Consider the following 18,064-nt stretch of genomic DNA (forward strand, 5'->3'; position numbering starts at 1 on the left):
GCGCGCCATCGCCACAATCAGAACGAAAGAAACGAGAAGAGGCGATATCACGGATCTGCGACTAGATCCTGCGCGGAGGCGTGTAGCTTGGCGGTTAGTTGCGGTTCGGAGGTAAACGAATAGAGCCCAAAGAGCGAGCAACGGTGATACCGCGACAGCTAGAGGGTGCGAGGCAGGGTTGATACAGGGCTCTGAGCGGTCTGGACATGATTGCTGATAAGTTTCATTCGGGATCAAGAGGGGGAGTGCGTTGTGCCGGAACTCTTTATTGAACCAATCGTCGTGCACGCGAGGCGGCACTGATACCGACGATACAGCCGGGATCGACAGTTGCAATGAATTCTAAACTTCGCCCTGCCGCGAGCAATCTCAGATTGACGAGGTCCTGTCCATCTATCTCTCAAACCCCTCCTGCATCTTGACAATGAAAACACCGCGTTCCATGGTGTTGATCAGGATGTGACCACTCTTGAACAATGCATAGCTCGACCACGTGCCAACAAAGTCGACGGTACCGCCGCCAGGCATGTCGTCATCCTCCGGGTAAACGTCTGCGCAAAGGTCAGTATAGATGAATTGATAGGATGATCGTACATTTGCATACCGAAGAACCCAACTTCCTTCACGCCAGCACCAGTCGGGTCGTCAGGGATGCTGCGAACATCCAGAACGCGGAATCCGGTGCCGTAGTTCGATTGGTAAGCAAAGCCGTTCGCGACATACTGGTTGTGGTCGATACCCTTTGCTCCGCTCTTGTACAGTCCAGTCTGTTTGGGCGCACGGAGGGATGAGATGTCCCAGATATACGTGATGGGGTGACCAGGGATCGCTGGACCCACTTTGTCGTATTCGTCATATTCGTCATCGAGCAAAAGAAACTGCTGGTTCATGGGGTCCAAAACGTTGCCCTGGTGGGTGTATGCCGCGCCTTCGTAAGAAGTGTTAGATAAGATGACCGGGGCCTTCTTGTCAGTCACATCGTAGATCGTAAGAGAGTCCTCGTTGTAGCCATAGCAAATCTCATGGCCCTCGAATTCCGCATCTGGTCCGCGGTAGATGAGGCATTGCGCATCGTGTACGTAACCGTCCTCTGATGCACTATTCTGAGTCAGTGATGCTCACATCCCCAACAACATGTCTCACTCACCAGCCCGGGCTTGTTGGGTTTGAAGGGTCGGTGATATCAATGAAGATAATGCCCGACTTGCACTTGTCAGTCCTTGGCTGGGCACCAACGGCATAGATGAAGTTTGTCTCTGGGTTTGTGACGACGTTGTGTGTTCGGCCGTTGGGAAGGCCTTTGAAATGACCAACGAGGTCATTGGCATTGCTAAAGGTGACAGGAGACGCAGGGTCGATGTCGATCAGCTTCTTCATGTCGAAGATCTGAATGCCATGGCCGACCGCCTCGCTACCGATGATCATCAGGTTGTTCTGGCCACGGATCTCGCGCCACGTGCTGGGCGTAGAGTAGGCGGGTAGACGACCCAAGTACGAAAGCTTGCCCTCTGCCGTGATTTCAGCGAATGCAGCGCCATCTTGTTGTCCGATGGCAACGAATTCGCGACCGTCTTCAGATGTCCAGCCTATTGTTGTTCAGCGAAGATCTCAGCAACTCGATATGTGAACTCTTACCCCATGAAGAAGATCCAACACCGCGAGTGCTGCCGAGCTCGGCGTGCGACAAGAAGTGAAGCAAGTCAATCTATACCGATTCGTTAATGACTGAAACTCGTGATATATGGTGCATGGACTGACATTTTGGCATCGGAAGACGTCCTGTCCGGCGATTGCGGTGCCGTTCATGCACTCCACCTTGTCTTTGATCTCGGCGTATTGGGCAGAGTTGTACATGCCCGCAGCTTCCTGGCGTGCCCATGACTCCTGGTAAGAGTCAATACAGAATTCGAAGATGCTGGAATGGGGTTGCGACCTTCTTGAGGGCAACATTGTTCTCGTGCCTGATACCAGAGTCGTAAAGCTGTGCGGCTCTGAACTCATCTTTGGGCATTTCCTTTGCCGCCGCAAGGGCGGACAGGGAAAGAAGGGCGGTGCGTAGGTACATGTTGACTGCGACTTGAACAATGCGCAAGATGCCGATGGAGAATCATCATGGGCTCTTCGCACAGTCTTAAATGCGTCCCTACGACATGGAGGTGCTCGACATGCCAGCACCCATCCTGCAGCACCTATGGCAAACCCGGCAGGTAGTCACCATACCTGCCCGTTTGGATGCTACTATCCGTGTAACCATGTAACCATCCATTACACCTGGTGGTACAGATCCGCGATTGGCAGCCGGTAGAGATCATAAGCAACGTGTAGATGAGGACGAATGCCGTGCAGGGTATGACATTGGTCGCTTTAGATGAAGCAAAAGCTTCGTGTAAGGAGCTGTCGACGAGATAGGAAGGAGGCTTCACTAAGCATGTCTTGGCTACAGCGGAAGAAGGCAGCGCCCAGATGCCAAGGTGCAGATCCTAGGATACAGATAACTGCTGTTCCTGGAACATAGATAACAGCTGCTGTTGTTGAACGTTTGACCAGGCAATGGGATTATCGTATGCAGCTATTCAGTGGGTTGTGACCATATTGTTTCGTGGATGTGCCGGCCAACGAGCCTCGTTGGGTGTTGCGCGCAGAGAGCGCAGGCACGCAGGGACAGATGACGGACGGCCTGTTTTACCGAGGCATGTGAGCATGCACCCCCAAAGTTAAACAGGTGCTTTGAAGTCTACGCTGCCCATCTAAGCTCAAGTTCTCATGCTGGGAAGACAATGTAACCTTCTTAGCTTTTTTGGTATAAGATCATTGTTCTTCGCGGGGATGCGTGTCGGGGTTTCCACTGAATGGAGTGCTTGTGAGGCTCAAGCGGCTACAGGCGGGGGCGGCTGCATCGCGTGATTCGGCTGGAAAATTCGCGTGAGAGCTATTCACTTGCGTCGATACAGCAAGCTCGTTAATGTCAGCAATAAGCAGACAAGCATTAACAATAGGGCTGATGGATGAGCGCGCCGGGCCGTAGGGTGTTGGGGCTGGTGTTGGGGCTCTGGCCAGTGCCACGGTGGCCGTTCAAATTTGCTTACTTGCATGCACGTGAGCAGCAGAGATTGACCTCGCGCGAATGCAGCGCTAGAGATCTGGGATGGCAAAGGCAAATGTTCGATGTTCGGGATATTTCGCGATGGAGTTTGCAGTTCACGATGGGTCTCAAGTGGGGAGGAGCGGGGCAGCGTTGGGCCGTCACCCGAGCCTGGAACGCCTGCCCACTGAACGGCGCGGGGCCCACCATTGCGTCACCAAACAAAACAATCAACACAGCAGAGGAAGCGGCAGGTAGCAGGTAGCTGTTGTGAATGGGACTGTGTCCACTAAATCTTCATTACTGAATCTATGTAGTCATTGATGTCGTGAATCTGATCGTAAGCTCACCCGCAATGGCGGGGAGACAGGGTGAAATGTTCCTCTTCCTCGGCTCCCCAGTGTCGGATCGAGCACTTACAACTTGGCCTCGACCTTCTTCAGGCACTCTGGGAACTCCTTCCAGTCGTACATGATGGCCGCGCACTTGGTCTCCTCGGTGAGGAGCTTGGCCATCTGCTCCATCTTCTCCTTGCCCTCCTCGATGCCGTAGATGCCAACGTAGCCGATGCAAGGAATACCAGCGCGCATGGCAGCAGTGGCACCGCTCTTGCTGTCCTCGACGGTGACAGCCTCGGAGGGCTTGACACCGAGCTGCTCAGCAGCGTATAGGTAGATCTTGGGGTCGGGCTTGGATGAAGGGGGGTCGAGTGAGGTGGCGGCGGAGTAGACGTGCTCGGGAGGGAAGAAGTGTGCGATGCCGGCCTTCTCGATGGAGGCGACGACACGGCTCTTGGCGGAAGTAGAGACGACGGACATGGGGTAGCCCTGCTCCTTGAGCTTGTTGAGCTGCTCAGTCACGCCGGGGCACTCGACGGCCTTCTGGCTGAGTTTGAGGGTTACGGCTCCGAGTTCTTGCGCGACAAAGTCCTCCATCTCGGCGTCGTCCATCTTGAAGTTGTGCTTCTTCTGCAGGCCATTGAGCATGCCGCGGAAGTTGTGGCCGACAAAGTCCTCGAGCAATGACTCGGCTGTGTAGCGGTCGGAGATGTTGTGCTTCTCGAGGACCTGGTTGGTGAGGTCGGCGCAGGCCTCGAACGCGAAACGCTCAGACTGGACGAGCGTGTTGTCGCAGTCGAGCATGATGTACTTCGCCTATGCACGTGTTAGCGGGGTACTGGCGGGGTACATGTTAGCACAGGAACGCGTACCTTGCCCATGGTTGCGGTTGTGTAGTGTGTGGTAGTTGGGTGGATAGTAGTAGTAGTAGTGGTGTCGATCGACGTGCAAGAAAGGGGTTTGGTAGAGAGAAGTGGAGAATTGGAGTGAGAAGTTGTAGAAGCTGGGGGTTTTGTTGAGAGAGAGAGAGGAGTAAATAGAGTAGTAGCGCCTGCCAGGTGTCAGGGGAGGGCGGTGCAGCAGCGGAGGCGCGTTTACGTCATTGGCTGACCGAGTGGAGCGTGCCCGGTCTATTGGGCGGACGAACGTCGCGGTCGCAGCTTCTCTCACCACTTTCTTTCACCTCGGACCCACTTTACTTCCTTAGCGGATCGCGGGGTCGTTTGGCAACAACCTTGTCAGCAACCCAACAATGTGCATCTTGCCTTGTGTTCTGTCATGTCTTTTACCATGAGTACTGTACTTTCTACGCGCCCGTCTCACCGCCTAAGATTTACTTTAGGTTGCGAGCTACTGCATTGAATGACATGTTGCCGCAAGCCCACGTCTTGTGCAACCTACCATCGCGCTGACCACCTCACCCCGCATAGAGGATTCCAGAACCCAAGACGGTGTGCGGTGTGCATAGTAAGTAGTTCCTGCATATAGGCAGTGATGGGCTTGCATCCCCGCCCATGTCTTACTGCAGCCTCACCACTTGGGTGTAATCGAGTGGCGCATATGATGACGATCTGAACAAGATGCTATCACTCCAGGGCTTGATGCAAGTTCTGGTGTGAGTTCTTGCGCGGGCCTGGCGATTGTACGTACCGGGTTCCTGGTACGCATGCCACGTCTCACGTGGTGTCTATAGAGCTGCGCAAGACAACTCGTGTCGTCAGAGGAACTCACTTGTGAAATCATCTGTCGACCGCGTCATACTACGATGATGAAATACGATATACACTTTTCTCTAATGAAACCTGCTCGCCGAACTTCTACACAAGACCCTTGACCAGATTGTTACTCATCGGGACCAGAAGATCGTGTTAACATCACTCGCTGCTTTATGGCACATGTGCGGATGATCTAGCATGGTTCGAGTAGTTAGCCCAAGGTGAGATCACCACGACATGGAATGAGACGAACAGTACAGGATCAAACGTAATTATGTAGAATTCGTTATAATTTTCGCTCAACATGCTCAACGCCAGTGATGCCTTATTATACAAGTAGACTAATCGTAACACTCTTCAGGGTTCCAGGTGAGAATACTTCTGACAACCTTATTTCTTTGAGTCCTCCTTCGCCTTCTCGGCCAACTTTGACGCTTCATCTCCCTTCTTCTGGAGGATGCTGGAGATCTCTGAGACGGTGTCTCGGAAGAGCTTCTGAGCCTCATCGCCGTGCTTCTGGGCAACATCCTGGAGCTGGCTCAACTTGGGCATGATCTGGTCGCCTCCAGGGATCTGCTTGAGGTATTGTTCGTAGTCACCGAAACCAGCATCCTTAGCCTTGTTGGCAGCGCTCTTGACGTACGACTCGAGGTCACCTGTGTCGCCTTTCTCGACAGCAGACTTGACGCGCTCGTACAGCTCTTGTACGTTTCCGCCCTTGAGCGCATCTGCGTTCTCCTCCACAATCTTCTTGACCTGAGGGTTCTTGTCAAGGTAGGGCTTAGCCTGCTCCATACCCTTGTCCCAGGCCTCGTCACCCATCTTCTTAAGCTTGTCAACCTTTTCTTGTACGATGCTGCGGATCTTTTCGATGTTGGATGCGCTCACGCCGGTCTTGACCACGTCGCTGATCTGCTTCCATGTTCTATCGACCTCCTTCTTGGCCTCAGGACCATACTTGTCGCCGTACTCCTTGAGCTTGTCGATGTTACCGCCGACCTTCTCCTTGAGTTGAGGGTGGTTATCCATGATCTGCTGCGACGCGTCGCCAGCGAGATCTGCGATGCGGCTCATGTGCTTGGTAATGACGTCCCAAGTCTTGTGTGCGGTAACAAGGCTCATGTCGCCATTGCCGAGGACCTGGCGCATTTCATCGTATGCTTCGGTGACGATTTGGTCGACCTCCTTGCCGTGCTTTGCGCGAATGGCATCGAGGTCATCGAATGCAGAATCAACGTAGCCCTTGGCGCCGGGGATGAAGGCTGCGTAGCTCTGCGCGGCGTTGCGTAGCCATTGCAGCGCCTCGTTGGGTTCAGGTGTCTGCTCCTTGATCTTCTGTGTAGCTGAGCTGACGTAGCCTTTGGCAGTCTTGGAAGCCACCACAACGTCACGGGCGCCTGATTGCCTGTAGAAGATGTAGCCGACGGTGACTGCAGCAAGGGCACCAGAAGCGGCACCGATGGCGGCATGTGAGCCGGCGCCCGCGTTGCCGGAGGTCGCTGACTCGGTGGACTGGAAGCGGGGCTTCTGGGCGCGGAACTGAGGGTTGGCTACCCGCGCAGCTGGGCGGCGAGCACACCGTGCTGCAAAGCGCGCATTCTGAGTTGCTTGTCTCGAGAACATGGTTAGGTATGAAGGTGATTGTGTAGTCAATGAATTTGAGAAAGAGACCTGGATGCAATTGATAAGGCCTGGGGTATCTTGCAAGAAAGCAGTGTGTGATAGAGGAAAGTTCGACAAGGGATCCAGAGCTTTAAGCAGCTGCAAGCAAACTGCATGCTCACCAAGAATGACGTCGCCATGATGATGCGCAGCGCTAAGCCCTATACAGCCCGCTAAGCATGCAAGGGCCGACAAAGCCGATGAACCCACCCAGCGTCATTGGTCTGTCATCGCACTATGAATTTAAGCTTAACCTCCCCACGATTTCCCATGTGAGCGTGAGCGGGAACAGGTTTCTGTAAATGTCACAAGTGCGCCATGTGCTAACCATGACTGTCGTCTCGTCGCTGCCTGTGCCACTACGGAAACAGGCCGGTATCGTTGCGATGCATGGGACATCCATCGTCGCTCATGAGCTGGGCTTCTACTCCTCAGACATGGTCGCACATCTTATACAAAAAACTGAACATGTCTGTAGACTACATTGACCTACAACCTTGCAAAGTAGGTGACCCAACGTCAGCGTAGGCTCCAGGCTGTTCAGTTTTTCCCTAGGTTGGCGTGCACAGACACACATCGGACTCCTTCATCTGGTTCTGCCGTCAATGTTGTCTGTCATGAATTATGCTCTGCGAAAGAGAAGGCAATACACATTAACGGTGAACCATGGCCTGTAGTGAAAACAGACCAGGTCGTTAGTCTTGTCAAGACTCTGAGCTCCTTCGCTGATGCCGCCGGCGCTATACATATCGAGAAGGGTTCACATCGAGCTACACCTACAAATATGCTTGCAAAGTGTACATATTTGCTTGGCTTTTCAATCCACGCAATAATTGGTTTTCAGATGCACTCAACACGCGTAATACGGGCCTGGGCGAGAACCTTGGCTGCAGAGTCTCGAGCTCCAGAATCGGGAAAACGAGAGCTGCCAGGCCGTGAATATGCCGTATGACGTCATGCATAACGATACAGAGAAGAACGGATGAAGTGGAGCCTCTGAAAAACTGTGGGATTCTGATCCTGCAAAGACCGCAATGTGAAGTCACAGATTTCGATGCCGCGGCGGTTGGTGGGGAAAGGGGATGACGTAAGTTCGGTTCATCCTGACGCGATAGTGTCGCGCGGCTTAGCCAGCCACCTTTTGCTTTCACACAACCACAGCATTGGGTATTAGTTGCTCTAGCTCAGACAGCACCAGAAAATAAAGAAATTGCGACTCCTGCGGCCCAAGAAGGACCGGACGCGTCCTACACACATCACGTTGACGCGTGTGACGCGTGACAACCTCGGCAAAAGCGACGATTGGCTCATCAAACCTCTGAAACTCGAGAACGCGACAATGACACCCTCAGAGACTGCGCCTCTACTCCGCCAAGAATCCACGACATCGTATGCCCCGGACGAAGAACATGATGACGTTACGGCGACGCGAAACACCTTTGCTCGCAATCTTGGTGCGCTGGATGGGTTCGCGCTGCTGATAAGCATCGTCATCGGCTCGGGAGTGTTTTCATCGCCTGGGCCTATCGATGCAAACGTTCCGTCACCTGGTGCTGGACTCCTCGTATGGCTAGTTGGTGGAGTTTTAGCATGGACAGGTGCTTTGACAATGGCTGAACTGGGTACCGCATTCCCCGGAGAAGGCGGAATCCAGCCTTATCTCACCTACATCTATGGCGACGTCTTTGGATACATGGCTGCTTGGTCTTGGGTAGTGGCCACCATGCCTGCTACCCTTGCTATTCTCAGCATAGTATTTGTGGAGTCCATTTACTCCAGTTTGGGCGTGAACGAACCAGATCCACCTCTCACCCACAAGCTATTGTCTCTACTTGTCTTAGTATTCGTAACGACGTTGAACTCCATTAGCACCAAGACAAGTACTCGGCTATCTAGTTTCTTTGTCGCCATAAAGCTGCTTACCATTTTTCTCCTTATCGTATCTGGTTTAGTGGTCGTCTTTGTCTTTGTCGGAAAGAGTAAGGACCTTGGAGGTCGCGATTGGCATCAAAACAATTGGTTCTCTCCAAGAGACACGATACTGCCCGATGGGTCGAAATTTGATTGGACGAAAGTGACTACGTGGGAGTCACTCGGCTTTTACAGTACAGCGTTGTACGGAGCTTTGTGGGCGTATTCCGGCTGGGACAAGGCGAATTACGTCGCGGCAGAATTGCGTCAACCCAGTCGCCAACTACCACTTTCCATCAATACCGCTATACCCACAATCATACTATGCTATGTCGCCGCCAACGCTGTCTACTACGTTCTTCTCCCTTGGAAGGTAGTGTCGACAACAGATGCTGCTGCTGTGGTAAGTCCTTCAGAGTCATGTATAACGCCTTTATACTGATATGTCTTAGACAGCTGTTACCCACTTCCTTGGCAAGGGAGTAGCTTACTTCGCTACCGCGCTCATATGTCTCGTCATTGCAGGCTCCGCCCTTGGAAACTCCTTCGTGGCTGGTAGGATGACCGTCGCAGCATCTAACAACAATTGGTTCCCGCAAATTCTCGGCACAGTCGGTCGCGTCGGTACTCTGAAGGTGACTAAACGCGCCGATTCGAGCGAGACAGCTGACACGGCTATGGATGATGGAGAGTCACCAATGTATGTAGGCCGTCATGTCCGGTCATCCTCTGCTAACAATTGCTAGCAACGCCCTCATACTCAACACTGTCCTCTCGGCAGTATACATTATACTTGGCAACATGCGCATCTTACTGACTCTCAATGGCCTTGCCGAGTATGCTTTCTTCTTCCTCACGGTTCTCGGCGCAATTATATTACGATTCCGCGAGCCTGATCTACCCCGGCCTGTGAAACCCTTCATTCTTATCCCTATACTGTTCGCTATAATCAGCGGTTTCGTCGTAATCAGAGGCGCAGTATTCGCGCCCGTTCAAGCAGCGATCCTTGTAGGAATATGGCTCTGCGGTCTTGTATTTTATTTCGTCCGGCTATGGGTTCTGAAGAAGAGGGATGGAAGATGAGGCGGAAGCAATCTGTTCGACATGTAAATACGCATGCATGCATGCTCATCATGATATTTCATGACGTTCAAGTTGCATCGCGCCTCTCGCAAACCGTATATATCTTGTTGCACCAACGGCACCAGGGATGGTCAGATTTTGTGAGGTTTTCAAATTGCTGCATACACACTATTGTATTTTAGCAAGTAGGTGGGATGTAAGACAATGCATACTTCTGCTCACACGTTTTTTGTAACATGTGACGTGAACTGTAGCCACCCCTAGCGACGGAGGTTAACAACTTGCGCCGTCATACATCCGAACCCCGCCCGTTCCGAGGTAACTCGTTAGCGCCAGCCACATCTGTACCGGCTGCACATCGCAACACCCGCCCAATACGATGATGGCCTCTATCAAGCATCAGCGTACTCCTACGTCAGTTCAGACGTTGTAGTCGCTGCCATGGTCGTACGTCCCTACTTTACCTCTGATAAGCAGGTGCTGCCGTTCGAAAAGGTGATCGCACTCGAACGCATTGACAACTGGACATTCCGCTCCATCGTCAAAGCCTACTCCCCGACTGGTGGTGAGAATGGGACGTACGGCGGCCACGTTTTTGCGCAAGCCGCATGGGCTGCTGCCCAGACTGTCGCAGAAGGATTTCTCATACATGTAAGCTGTAGCGACACGTTCTGCTCCAACCACAACTGAACAAAATGCTAGAACATTACCGGGTGGTTCGTACTAGGTGGCAAGCCTAATGAACACTACACCTATCGCGTCCGAAAGATCCGAGACGGTTACAATTATTGCACACGAAATGTGACCGTAAGCCAGGTTGCAGCCGACGGAGATATGTTTACCTGTACCTGCTCCTTCAAAAAAGAAGAAAGCTCACCATTCGACATGCAAGAGTCTGTTGACCTGAAAAAGGTGTACCACGACGCACTGGAAGACAAAGAGGACGAGCCGATGAAGCATGCGGCCGCTCCAAGCAACGATTCTGAACACTTTCGAGAAACGTACCTTCCAGCTCATCCCGACCACTTCAACCCCATCGCCGGCTTGCACATCCGCAAGGCTGACATGTCGAAGTACAATCAGAGTCGGCATCCACTCGATCGCAAACAACTGACCTTCTATACGCTACGCGGTGCACTTCCATTACCAACCGCACCATATCCGCCTCCCTCGGAATCCGAGCAGAAGCTCACATTGACACGAGAGGCCAATATGCACGCCTGTGCACACTTATACGCATCGGATCGTAACTCGCTATTCATTGTGCCAAACCATCTCGACCGGCCTCGGGGTTACAAACGCATGGCGTCGCTATCTCACAGCGTCATCTTCCATGTCGGTATCAAGGACCTCATCATGCCTAATGAACCGCGGATTGACCACCCGAACGCCGATAGGACATTGTGGGAAGATGGTCCACTACCACTCTGTAATTTGGAGGGGCATACGGGCGGCGATAAGGACGGGCGAAAATGGTTTATGCAAGAAGCATGGCTTACCCGAGCTACGGGAGGCAGAGCGCTACATAATAGCCGTATGTGGGACTATAAGAGTGGCGTGCATATTGCGACAACCTTCCAGGATGGATTGATTAGGTTCAAAGAGGATGCAAAAATCTGAGATGGTGTGTAAGCATACGCCCGGAAAATCTTAGTGTCGTCCGAATCATCCGAGGACTGAGAGTACAGACTTCACATACTTTATCATTTCGAAGTGCGTATAGCGTAGATGTTATGTTCTTGTTTGAGAAGGGGCTGCGCAGTATTAGAGGCAGAATAGCGAAGCAGATGCGGGCATTTACTGTGGATAGATGGATAAGTATATTTAGCGTTAAACGCAGTCATCCTCGACCTTGCATCTTCTCAACGCAGCTAGAACGACGAAGCGTACTGCACCCGTCTCTAGCTTATTTTCTCTAAGGAATGCGCAACGACTCAAGCTGCAGTCGGCGACTTTATTCAAGCCCCAGGGTGCATGTGAAAGTCTCTGAGCTCCGAGGGCCTACCCAAAAGGCAATTCAGTCCAACAAGAAACATGGAGATTTCCAGGCGTACTTCTCGTTGCGTGTATTCTCGTCTACCCCCGCCCCAGCCACAATCCTTCGCTTTTAGTCTTTTCGTCCGCAGTAAGCCATATATAAGTACCTCGCTGACCTGGTACTTAATGCATAGCATCACTCAGAATCCAATAGCGAATATTCCATCATCATCATGAGCGAGCCCAGCATGAACTCCAGCGAAATGCTCGAGATGCTTGCTTCGACCTATGAGGCTGCAACCGGTGGCTGCACCCGCGAAGTTGCCATGCACCTCATCGACATAGTGCCCGCGGTCGATTCGAACTCCGTCCTGCTGGACAATGCATGCGGAAATGGTATAGCTGCGCAAGAGCTTTTGTACAGATACCCAGACACTCCACTCAAGGCAGCCTGCGTCGATAATGCGAAACCGATGGTTGATCTAGCACGCCGAGCGCTTCCAGCTACACCCTCCGCGGCAAATTTGTCCTTCGAAGTGATGGATGGGGTCAGTCTGGCATTCCCTGACGAGACGTTTACGCACTCCATCACCAACATGGGTATCATGTTCTTCTCTGATGGAGAAAAGGGTGCGGCGGAGATCTATCGCACTCTCAAGCCAGGAGGGACGGCTGTTGTCACTGCCTGGAAGTCTACAGACCATATGGCTGTTGTTCATAAAGCGCAGAAAGCCGTCAAGCCAGACGACCCCCTATTCCGCTGGCCTGTCGCGGATGAGTGGTTCGAAGCTTCGCATATGAAGAAGATCATGGAAGGCGCAGGATTCAAAGATGTTGAGATGCACGAGAAGACAGTATATTATGCATCGAAGACTGCGGAGGAGACTTGCGGCTACATGCTCGGTATGTGGAAGAACATGGGACCAAAGTGGACCGATGAAGAGAACGAGGAGTTCGCGAAGCAGTTGAACCTTGCTGGAAAGAAGGCAGCGGTGAAGACCCGGAGGCCTTTGAATGGGAAGAAGGGTGCGGATGTGGTCGAGGTGGAGGGTTTTCCCTGTGTCGCGGCCGTCGCTGTTGCGAAAAGGTGAGATATACCAACATTTGAGGTGCAATACAATAGCTTGTTCAACTCTATAAGCTATGATGTCTTCAAGAAGCCTTCTATGCAACGACTTGCGTGCTGATTCGAGTTCGACCCAACGTGATAAGACGCGAAGTGACTGCGCAAGCTCTATGACAGCGCAACGTATATATGCACTATATAAAATTACAAACAAAGTCTCAATAGCATCTAGATCAATACTAGAGTACAAAAAGCAAAGCCTCCTTCTATCTAAATAGGAAGAGAGTGGGTGGGAGGGTGTCAGAGCATGGGCTTAGTGACCAACGCTCATGGGCGCGCAAAACACCAAAAAAAATGTATCCTGGAGTATCTGACAATGCCAGACGAATGCTGAACAGAGTGGGACTCGAACCCACGCCACTATTACATGTTAGGATTTAAATTGCGTGCGCTATTAGGACATAACTAACCTTTCGTGACCAGGAATATATGTTAAGAGTAACCTTAACCTGGCGCCATAACCAGCTCGGCCATCTGTCCTTCTCTAGGAATTGATGGAAGAATCGCAAAATTGTTATTGTATAACCCAATTAATCAACAAGGTGGGGTGGGGTGTGAGGGGTAAGAAAACTTTGCATCAGCGGGCGGCGGGGCCGGCGACATCGGTAACAACACTGAAAGGCAGACTACGATTCATAATCATGCAAGTGTAGTCATTGAATTGGTTGGAATGGTAATGCACGCTGTGTTCAATCCAAATTCCATTTCATTCGCTCGCAAAACTTGAAACTTGGAACAATGAATGACCCACGTAACCAACACACCCTACCTTTACAGCTTGCTCTTCAGACTCAGCTGCTCTGGCCGCCACATTTCGTTTAGCAGACGCGTCGCATTAACCATCTCAGGCCTGCACTGATCCAGTGATGTTATGCCCAACAAACGCATACCCGTCTGCAGCTCATCCGCAAGAACTGCCGCACGTTAGTATACTACCCTGGTTAAAACACGAGCAAACTTACTGTCAACACATCTCTCGACGCCTTTCGACCCATACGCTCCAAGCGCGTATAGGAAAGGTCTTCCTACGCCTACGGCTGTGGCACCCAGACACAATGCTTTTAGCACATCGTTTCCGTCTCTCAGACCGCCATCGAGAAAGACCTCTAGTTTTCCCAAGACTTCCGGGCAGTACGCTCGGATCTCCAGCAGCGTCATCAGCGCACTCGGCGCGGTGTGTAGCTGTCTGCCACCATGGTTGGATAAAAGAATCCCATCACAGCCATACTCCATCGCAAGCTTCGCATCATCCGCACATTGCACGCCCTTCAGCACGATCGGCCCTTCCCACTCCTTGCGAATCCACTCGAGATCCTCCCAGGTCGTATGTGGGCTAAGTTGGCCCTGAACTGGCCGTCCCCCCATCGCGGGTGCGAAAGCGTTGTCGCCGCCGGTCTCCCATTCCGCTGTACTTTCTTCTGCGAGCCCGACTGCTAGCGCCTCCTCAGCCTGGAGATAGCGATCCGCTGTTCGCTTTCCAAGAACGGGCGTGTCGACTGTTATCCAGAGGCCATTATAACCGCAGCGCTTGACGATGCGCATAAGTTCGATGGCCTTATTGCGATCGACAGGCATGTAGTATTGGTAAAACAATTGCGTTGTGCTGTTGTTACCAAGCCTCTGCTGCTCATCTTTGTAGCTCTGCATGATCTGCTCGCTGCTCTTCGAACTTGCAGTACTGACGACCTTGTGAATGCCCTTGCGCACTGCGCCTCGGATCATCTCTGGCTCGGCAGCTTCGTGGATGGCGCCCATTGTTCCCATAGGCGAGATGTAGAATGGGTATGGCGAGCTGTGTCCGAAGATCTTGCGGCGCGTGTCTACATCGCCGACGTTGCGCATCACACGCGGACGGAAGTTGATGCGCCCCCAGTCATCTATGTTGCCTCTGATCGACGCGCCAGTGTTTGCAGAACCGGACGCATAGACATACGACTTGTGAGGCATGACAGCCTTTGCCGCTGCCTCAAAGTCGGTCGTGGAGACGCAAAGGCTCACATGTGGGATTTCCTTGGAGTTTGGATCGGTGTCAGACGGCTTCGTCGACTCTTCGCTCTTGATCTGGCGTAGCTGACCAAACGTGTTGGGGTCGACGGGACCGAGGAAGGCATCTTTAGGCAGATAGTCCTCCAGGTAACTCAACGGGTGATATTTCTTGAACTCTTCTGTCGCATCCTGTCTAACATCAGCTCTTGATCTTTGAGCCACGCCATTGTACTCACCGACCCGGCATTCTTCAAGATGATCGGTGCACCACCTGGGTGGTCCGCTAGGAAATTTGTCACATCATATGCTTTTGAATCCAACACTATCCAGCAGTCCTTCTTGCTACTGTGCTTCGCTACTTCAGCTCCATCAATTCGCGACATTGTTCAGATATCTGCGATGCCCAGTATCCGTGGAGATACCGTCTTATGGCTCGGCCAACCGCGGGCCAGGCAATTGAGATTGAGGGGAAGTCGCCGAATCGGGTATACCGCACCCCAAGATCCGGAAACAAGACCGGCAGCGCGCGCGGGTCAGCTGCGGCCGAACGCCGCCCAACAGCGGACTCATTTCACATCGCAAATTCGTTTCTTCAACAAACGTGCACTTAGGAAAATCTTTGGATCAGTGCTATACTCATAGCACAACTCGTCATGTATGTAATATTCTTGCTGCCCCAACACACCCCCAGCTTAAATGATCTGTGCGGGACTTGTCGCAGGCTTGTCGTTAGCGACATTTGGATCATCCGAGACTGTTTTGCTAATATGCGAGCGCTCTTTCGTGTCTACCATCCATTCCACTGTCTTGTTGATGCCGTGGCCTTCGCCTGTGATGTGCTGCTCATCGCTTCTTGCGTCTTCATCCCGCCCCCTCTTTTTTTGCCAACCGCTCTTCATCTCGAACTGTTCATGATGAACGCTCACCATATCCAAATCATCATATCCACTTTTCGTCCCGTAATGTGACCTCGCTCGTCTAGCAGCAACATTCGAGTGGTTTCCATAGGCGTCGTATGAGTTCTTGTTCGCAATCGAGCGCTCAAATGAAGGACGGAGCCAAGGTATGAAGCGTGACAGTATGTATTTGATAGTTGGCCCCGAGGTTCCAATGATAGCGACACTAGACTCAATTGCAGAGTAGGACGCTTTGACACTGTAGCTTTTTGTTTTGCCTTTGAAAGCGTCGATGAGCCAAACGAATCGCACGGCACCGATTGCTATTACGATGAGACCGAGAGAGAGAAACGATACTGTAACAATCTTGCGCTTGAGTGGCATTTGCAAGTCCCAGATTATCCATGTCGGAATCCTGGTGCAACGTCAGCATCGGTTGTTTGGTGCATGCGAGAAAGTCTTACAGAAGAACTAGAACATCGGTGATAAGTACGATCGAGATGTTGGCCAGGATGTAATCTAGAGGATCGTAGCAACCCCCAATCAGGTCGGGTTGCCAGTTCTTCGCTATCGGCCAGCAGGGTATTGCAGCAAGTATCGTGAAAGCAACGATGAAAATGGTGTTGATCGCTTGGAGGCCGAGGATACACCGCTTGATCCAAACATTGTTTGAACGAAGTTTGTAAAGCGTCCACAAGAAGGATGCTTTAACGAAGCCGATACATGGTGAGTACACGAGACTCAACGCATACTTAAGCTGTGAATAAGTCCCTCAGCATATGGGTAAGTTGCAGCACACACGTTTTACGAACGTACCTTGAATGCATTAAGGAAGTCGATTGCTGGATACGGAACATCTTCATCGTGGTATCCGGTGTACATCGCGACACAAACTCCATAAGCGTCAGGCATTCGAACATTCCAAGGCCGTCATGTGCCCAGGTGGACAAGAGTCTTACATTTGTGGGTGATCACGCTATTGGACAATGCTAGAGCCCACGCGATGGCGATCAGAACATCGTCTGCAAAGATTTCAGCATAGACCAGCCATTATAGCCACGTGTTCATACCTCCGCCAAGGATATGGTCTTGCCACTTCCTCCAAAATCGAACCATAAGCACCGCAAGAGCAAGTCCTGGGAAGAGGTATAATAATGCGATGAGCGTAGGTTGAAGTCCTGGATCAACACCAGACATGTCTGGTGCAGGAAAAGCGGGTACTGCCATGATGGGAGTTCAGATTGGCGTTCAATTCGAAGACAACTCGGTCGAAGTCACACGAAAAGTGATACTCGTGAAGTCTTTATATGACCCGCGGACCTGGCAGCGTTCAACATCGAGACCATGTTCGAATAGGATTCAGCCCGCTCAACAGCGTGCCGAGGATGTTGCGTTCCTTTCCCAAGATACTGGTAACGCTGCAAACCTGAAAAATATCTGAGTAAACGAGTCTCGCACATGGAAGCGAAGATTTCATCTCCTGTGTTGCGCGCCACGTCCCGTCCCTTGCGAACCAATCATATAGCAAGTGTAAAGTGACAAAACCGTCGTTCGTCCGAAAAGGACACCCAAGGCGACGGAACCAACGTGGAAGCACATGCAAGACGGCTAGTCCTGATGGAACATACTTTGCGCAGCCGCAGAGCTATGCGACTGGGACACAGCCTCCGAGAATGTGAGTACCTCGAGACTCGGCTTTGAAGACCCTTGCATATTGTGGCTCCAATCGATCCTCCTCACGGGATGGCAAAATCCTCCAATAATCCCTAGGACAGCCTGCAAAGATCTCTATCGGCAACGCCTCCACAACATTTATCTAACCATTCATCCTTGGAGACAAATGTGTAGCGCAGTATGTAAACATCTTCACAGTTCATAGAGACTCAGGGCCTAGTAGAAGCCACACAACTTGATTAGGGTCCCGTTCAAGGTGTTGAGGCAGAGATATAGGATCCGCTCTACACATGCAGAGCCCTGTCTAGTACGATGCTCGGCAGGTGCCCCACTAGCTGCCTGATCCGGAATCTTCTCCAGGAACCTAAGCACGGTGCATCCGCTCCAAAGCAGAGGCGGATGCGCGGGAAGCCTCCTTAGCGGTCCGAACCTCGATGTACCGGCTGGTGAAGCCTGTTCGAATGTCCATCGCTCAATGGTGTAATCGCCGCGGAACAACTACCCGCGACTCAGCCAACGTGACATGTTCATGGTCGTGGAAGTCTAGACCCTCTTCGCTCCCTAATAAAAAGCGCATGAGCTGTACGGATGAGGCGTGGGCGCGAGATTGGAAT

The 18,064-nt window shown here is 52.0% G+C and overlaps 7 protein-coding genes across 7 annotated transcripts; 3 read left to right on the forward strand and 4 right to left on the reverse strand.

The window, feature by feature from the left end:
• Nucleotides 1-3,498: 3,498 nt before the first annotated feature.
• Nucleotides 3,499-4,301, reverse strand: J4E85_002038 (uncharacterized protein; the record flags this gene model as incomplete). The annotated part of the gene is made up of 2 exons (XM_051466318.1): nucleotides 3,499-4,236; nucleotides 4,293-4,301. 2 exons carry the CDS (start codon nucleotides 4,299-4,301, stop codon nucleotides 3,499-3,501), a joined length of 747 nt encoding a protein of 248 aa, XP_051329173.1.
• A 1,224-nt stretch (nucleotides 4,302-5,525) lies between these two features.
• On the reverse strand, nucleotides 5,526-6,758 carry J4E85_002039 (uncharacterized protein; the record flags this gene model as incomplete). The annotated part of the gene is made up of 1 exon (XM_051466319.1): nucleotides 5,526-6,758. One exon carries the CDS (start codon nucleotides 6,756-6,758, stop codon nucleotides 5,526-5,528), a length of 1,233 nt encoding a protein of 410 aa, XP_051329174.1.
• A 1,378-nt stretch (nucleotides 6,759-8,136) lies between these two features.
• On the forward strand, nucleotides 8,137-9,791 carry J4E85_002040 (uncharacterized protein; the record flags this gene model as incomplete). Its single annotated transcript, XM_051466320.1, has 3 exons — nucleotides 8,137-9,111; nucleotides 9,161-9,408; nucleotides 9,455-9,791. The coding sequence occupies 3 exons, from the start codon at nucleotides 8,137-8,139 to the stop codon at nucleotides 9,789-9,791; spliced, it is 1,560 nt and encodes a 519-aa protein (XP_051329175.1).
• Nucleotides 9,792-10,232: 441 nt separating this feature from the next.
• On the forward strand, nucleotides 10,233-11,411 carry J4E85_002041 (uncharacterized protein; the record flags this gene model as incomplete). Its single annotated transcript, XM_051466321.1, has 2 exons — nucleotides 10,233-10,442; nucleotides 10,494-11,411. 2 exons carry the CDS (start codon nucleotides 10,233-10,235, stop codon nucleotides 11,409-11,411), a joined length of 1,128 nt encoding a protein of 375 aa, XP_051329176.1.
• Nucleotides 11,412-12,001: 590 nt separating this feature from the next.
• J4E85_002042 (uncharacterized protein) lies at nucleotides 12,002-12,859 on the forward strand (the record flags this gene model as incomplete). Its single annotated transcript, XM_051466322.1, has 1 exon — nucleotides 12,002-12,859. The coding sequence occupies one exon, from the start codon at nucleotides 12,002-12,004 to the stop codon at nucleotides 12,857-12,859; it is 858 nt and encodes a 285-aa protein (XP_051329177.1).
• An 806-nt stretch (nucleotides 12,860-13,665) lies between these two features.
• Nucleotides 13,666-15,263, reverse strand: J4E85_002043 (uncharacterized protein; the record flags this gene model as incomplete). Its single annotated transcript, XM_051466323.1, has 3 exons — nucleotides 13,666-13,808; nucleotides 13,857-15,069; nucleotides 15,117-15,263. 3 exons carry the CDS (start codon nucleotides 15,261-15,263, stop codon nucleotides 13,666-13,668), a joined length of 1,503 nt encoding a protein of 500 aa, XP_051329178.1.
• Nucleotides 15,264-15,572: 309 nt separating this feature from the next.
• On the reverse strand, nucleotides 15,573-17,003 carry J4E85_002044 (uncharacterized protein; the record flags this gene model as incomplete). The annotated part of the gene is made up of 5 exons (XM_051466324.1): nucleotides 15,573-16,191; nucleotides 16,241-16,533; nucleotides 16,593-16,618; nucleotides 16,736-16,798; nucleotides 16,847-17,003. 5 exons carry the CDS (start codon nucleotides 17,001-17,003, stop codon nucleotides 15,573-15,575), a joined length of 1,158 nt encoding a protein of 385 aa, XP_051329179.1.
• Between the last annotated feature and the right edge of the window lie 1,061 nt (nucleotides 17,004-18,064).

This window comes from Alternaria conjuncta (genome assembly GCF_024043145.1).
Source record: "Alternaria conjuncta strain BMP 0040 chromosome Unknown scaffold_3, whole genome shotgun sequence".
NCBI classification, from domain to species: Eukaryota; Fungi; Ascomycota; class Dothideomycetes; order Pleosporales; family Pleosporaceae; genus Alternaria; species Alternaria conjuncta.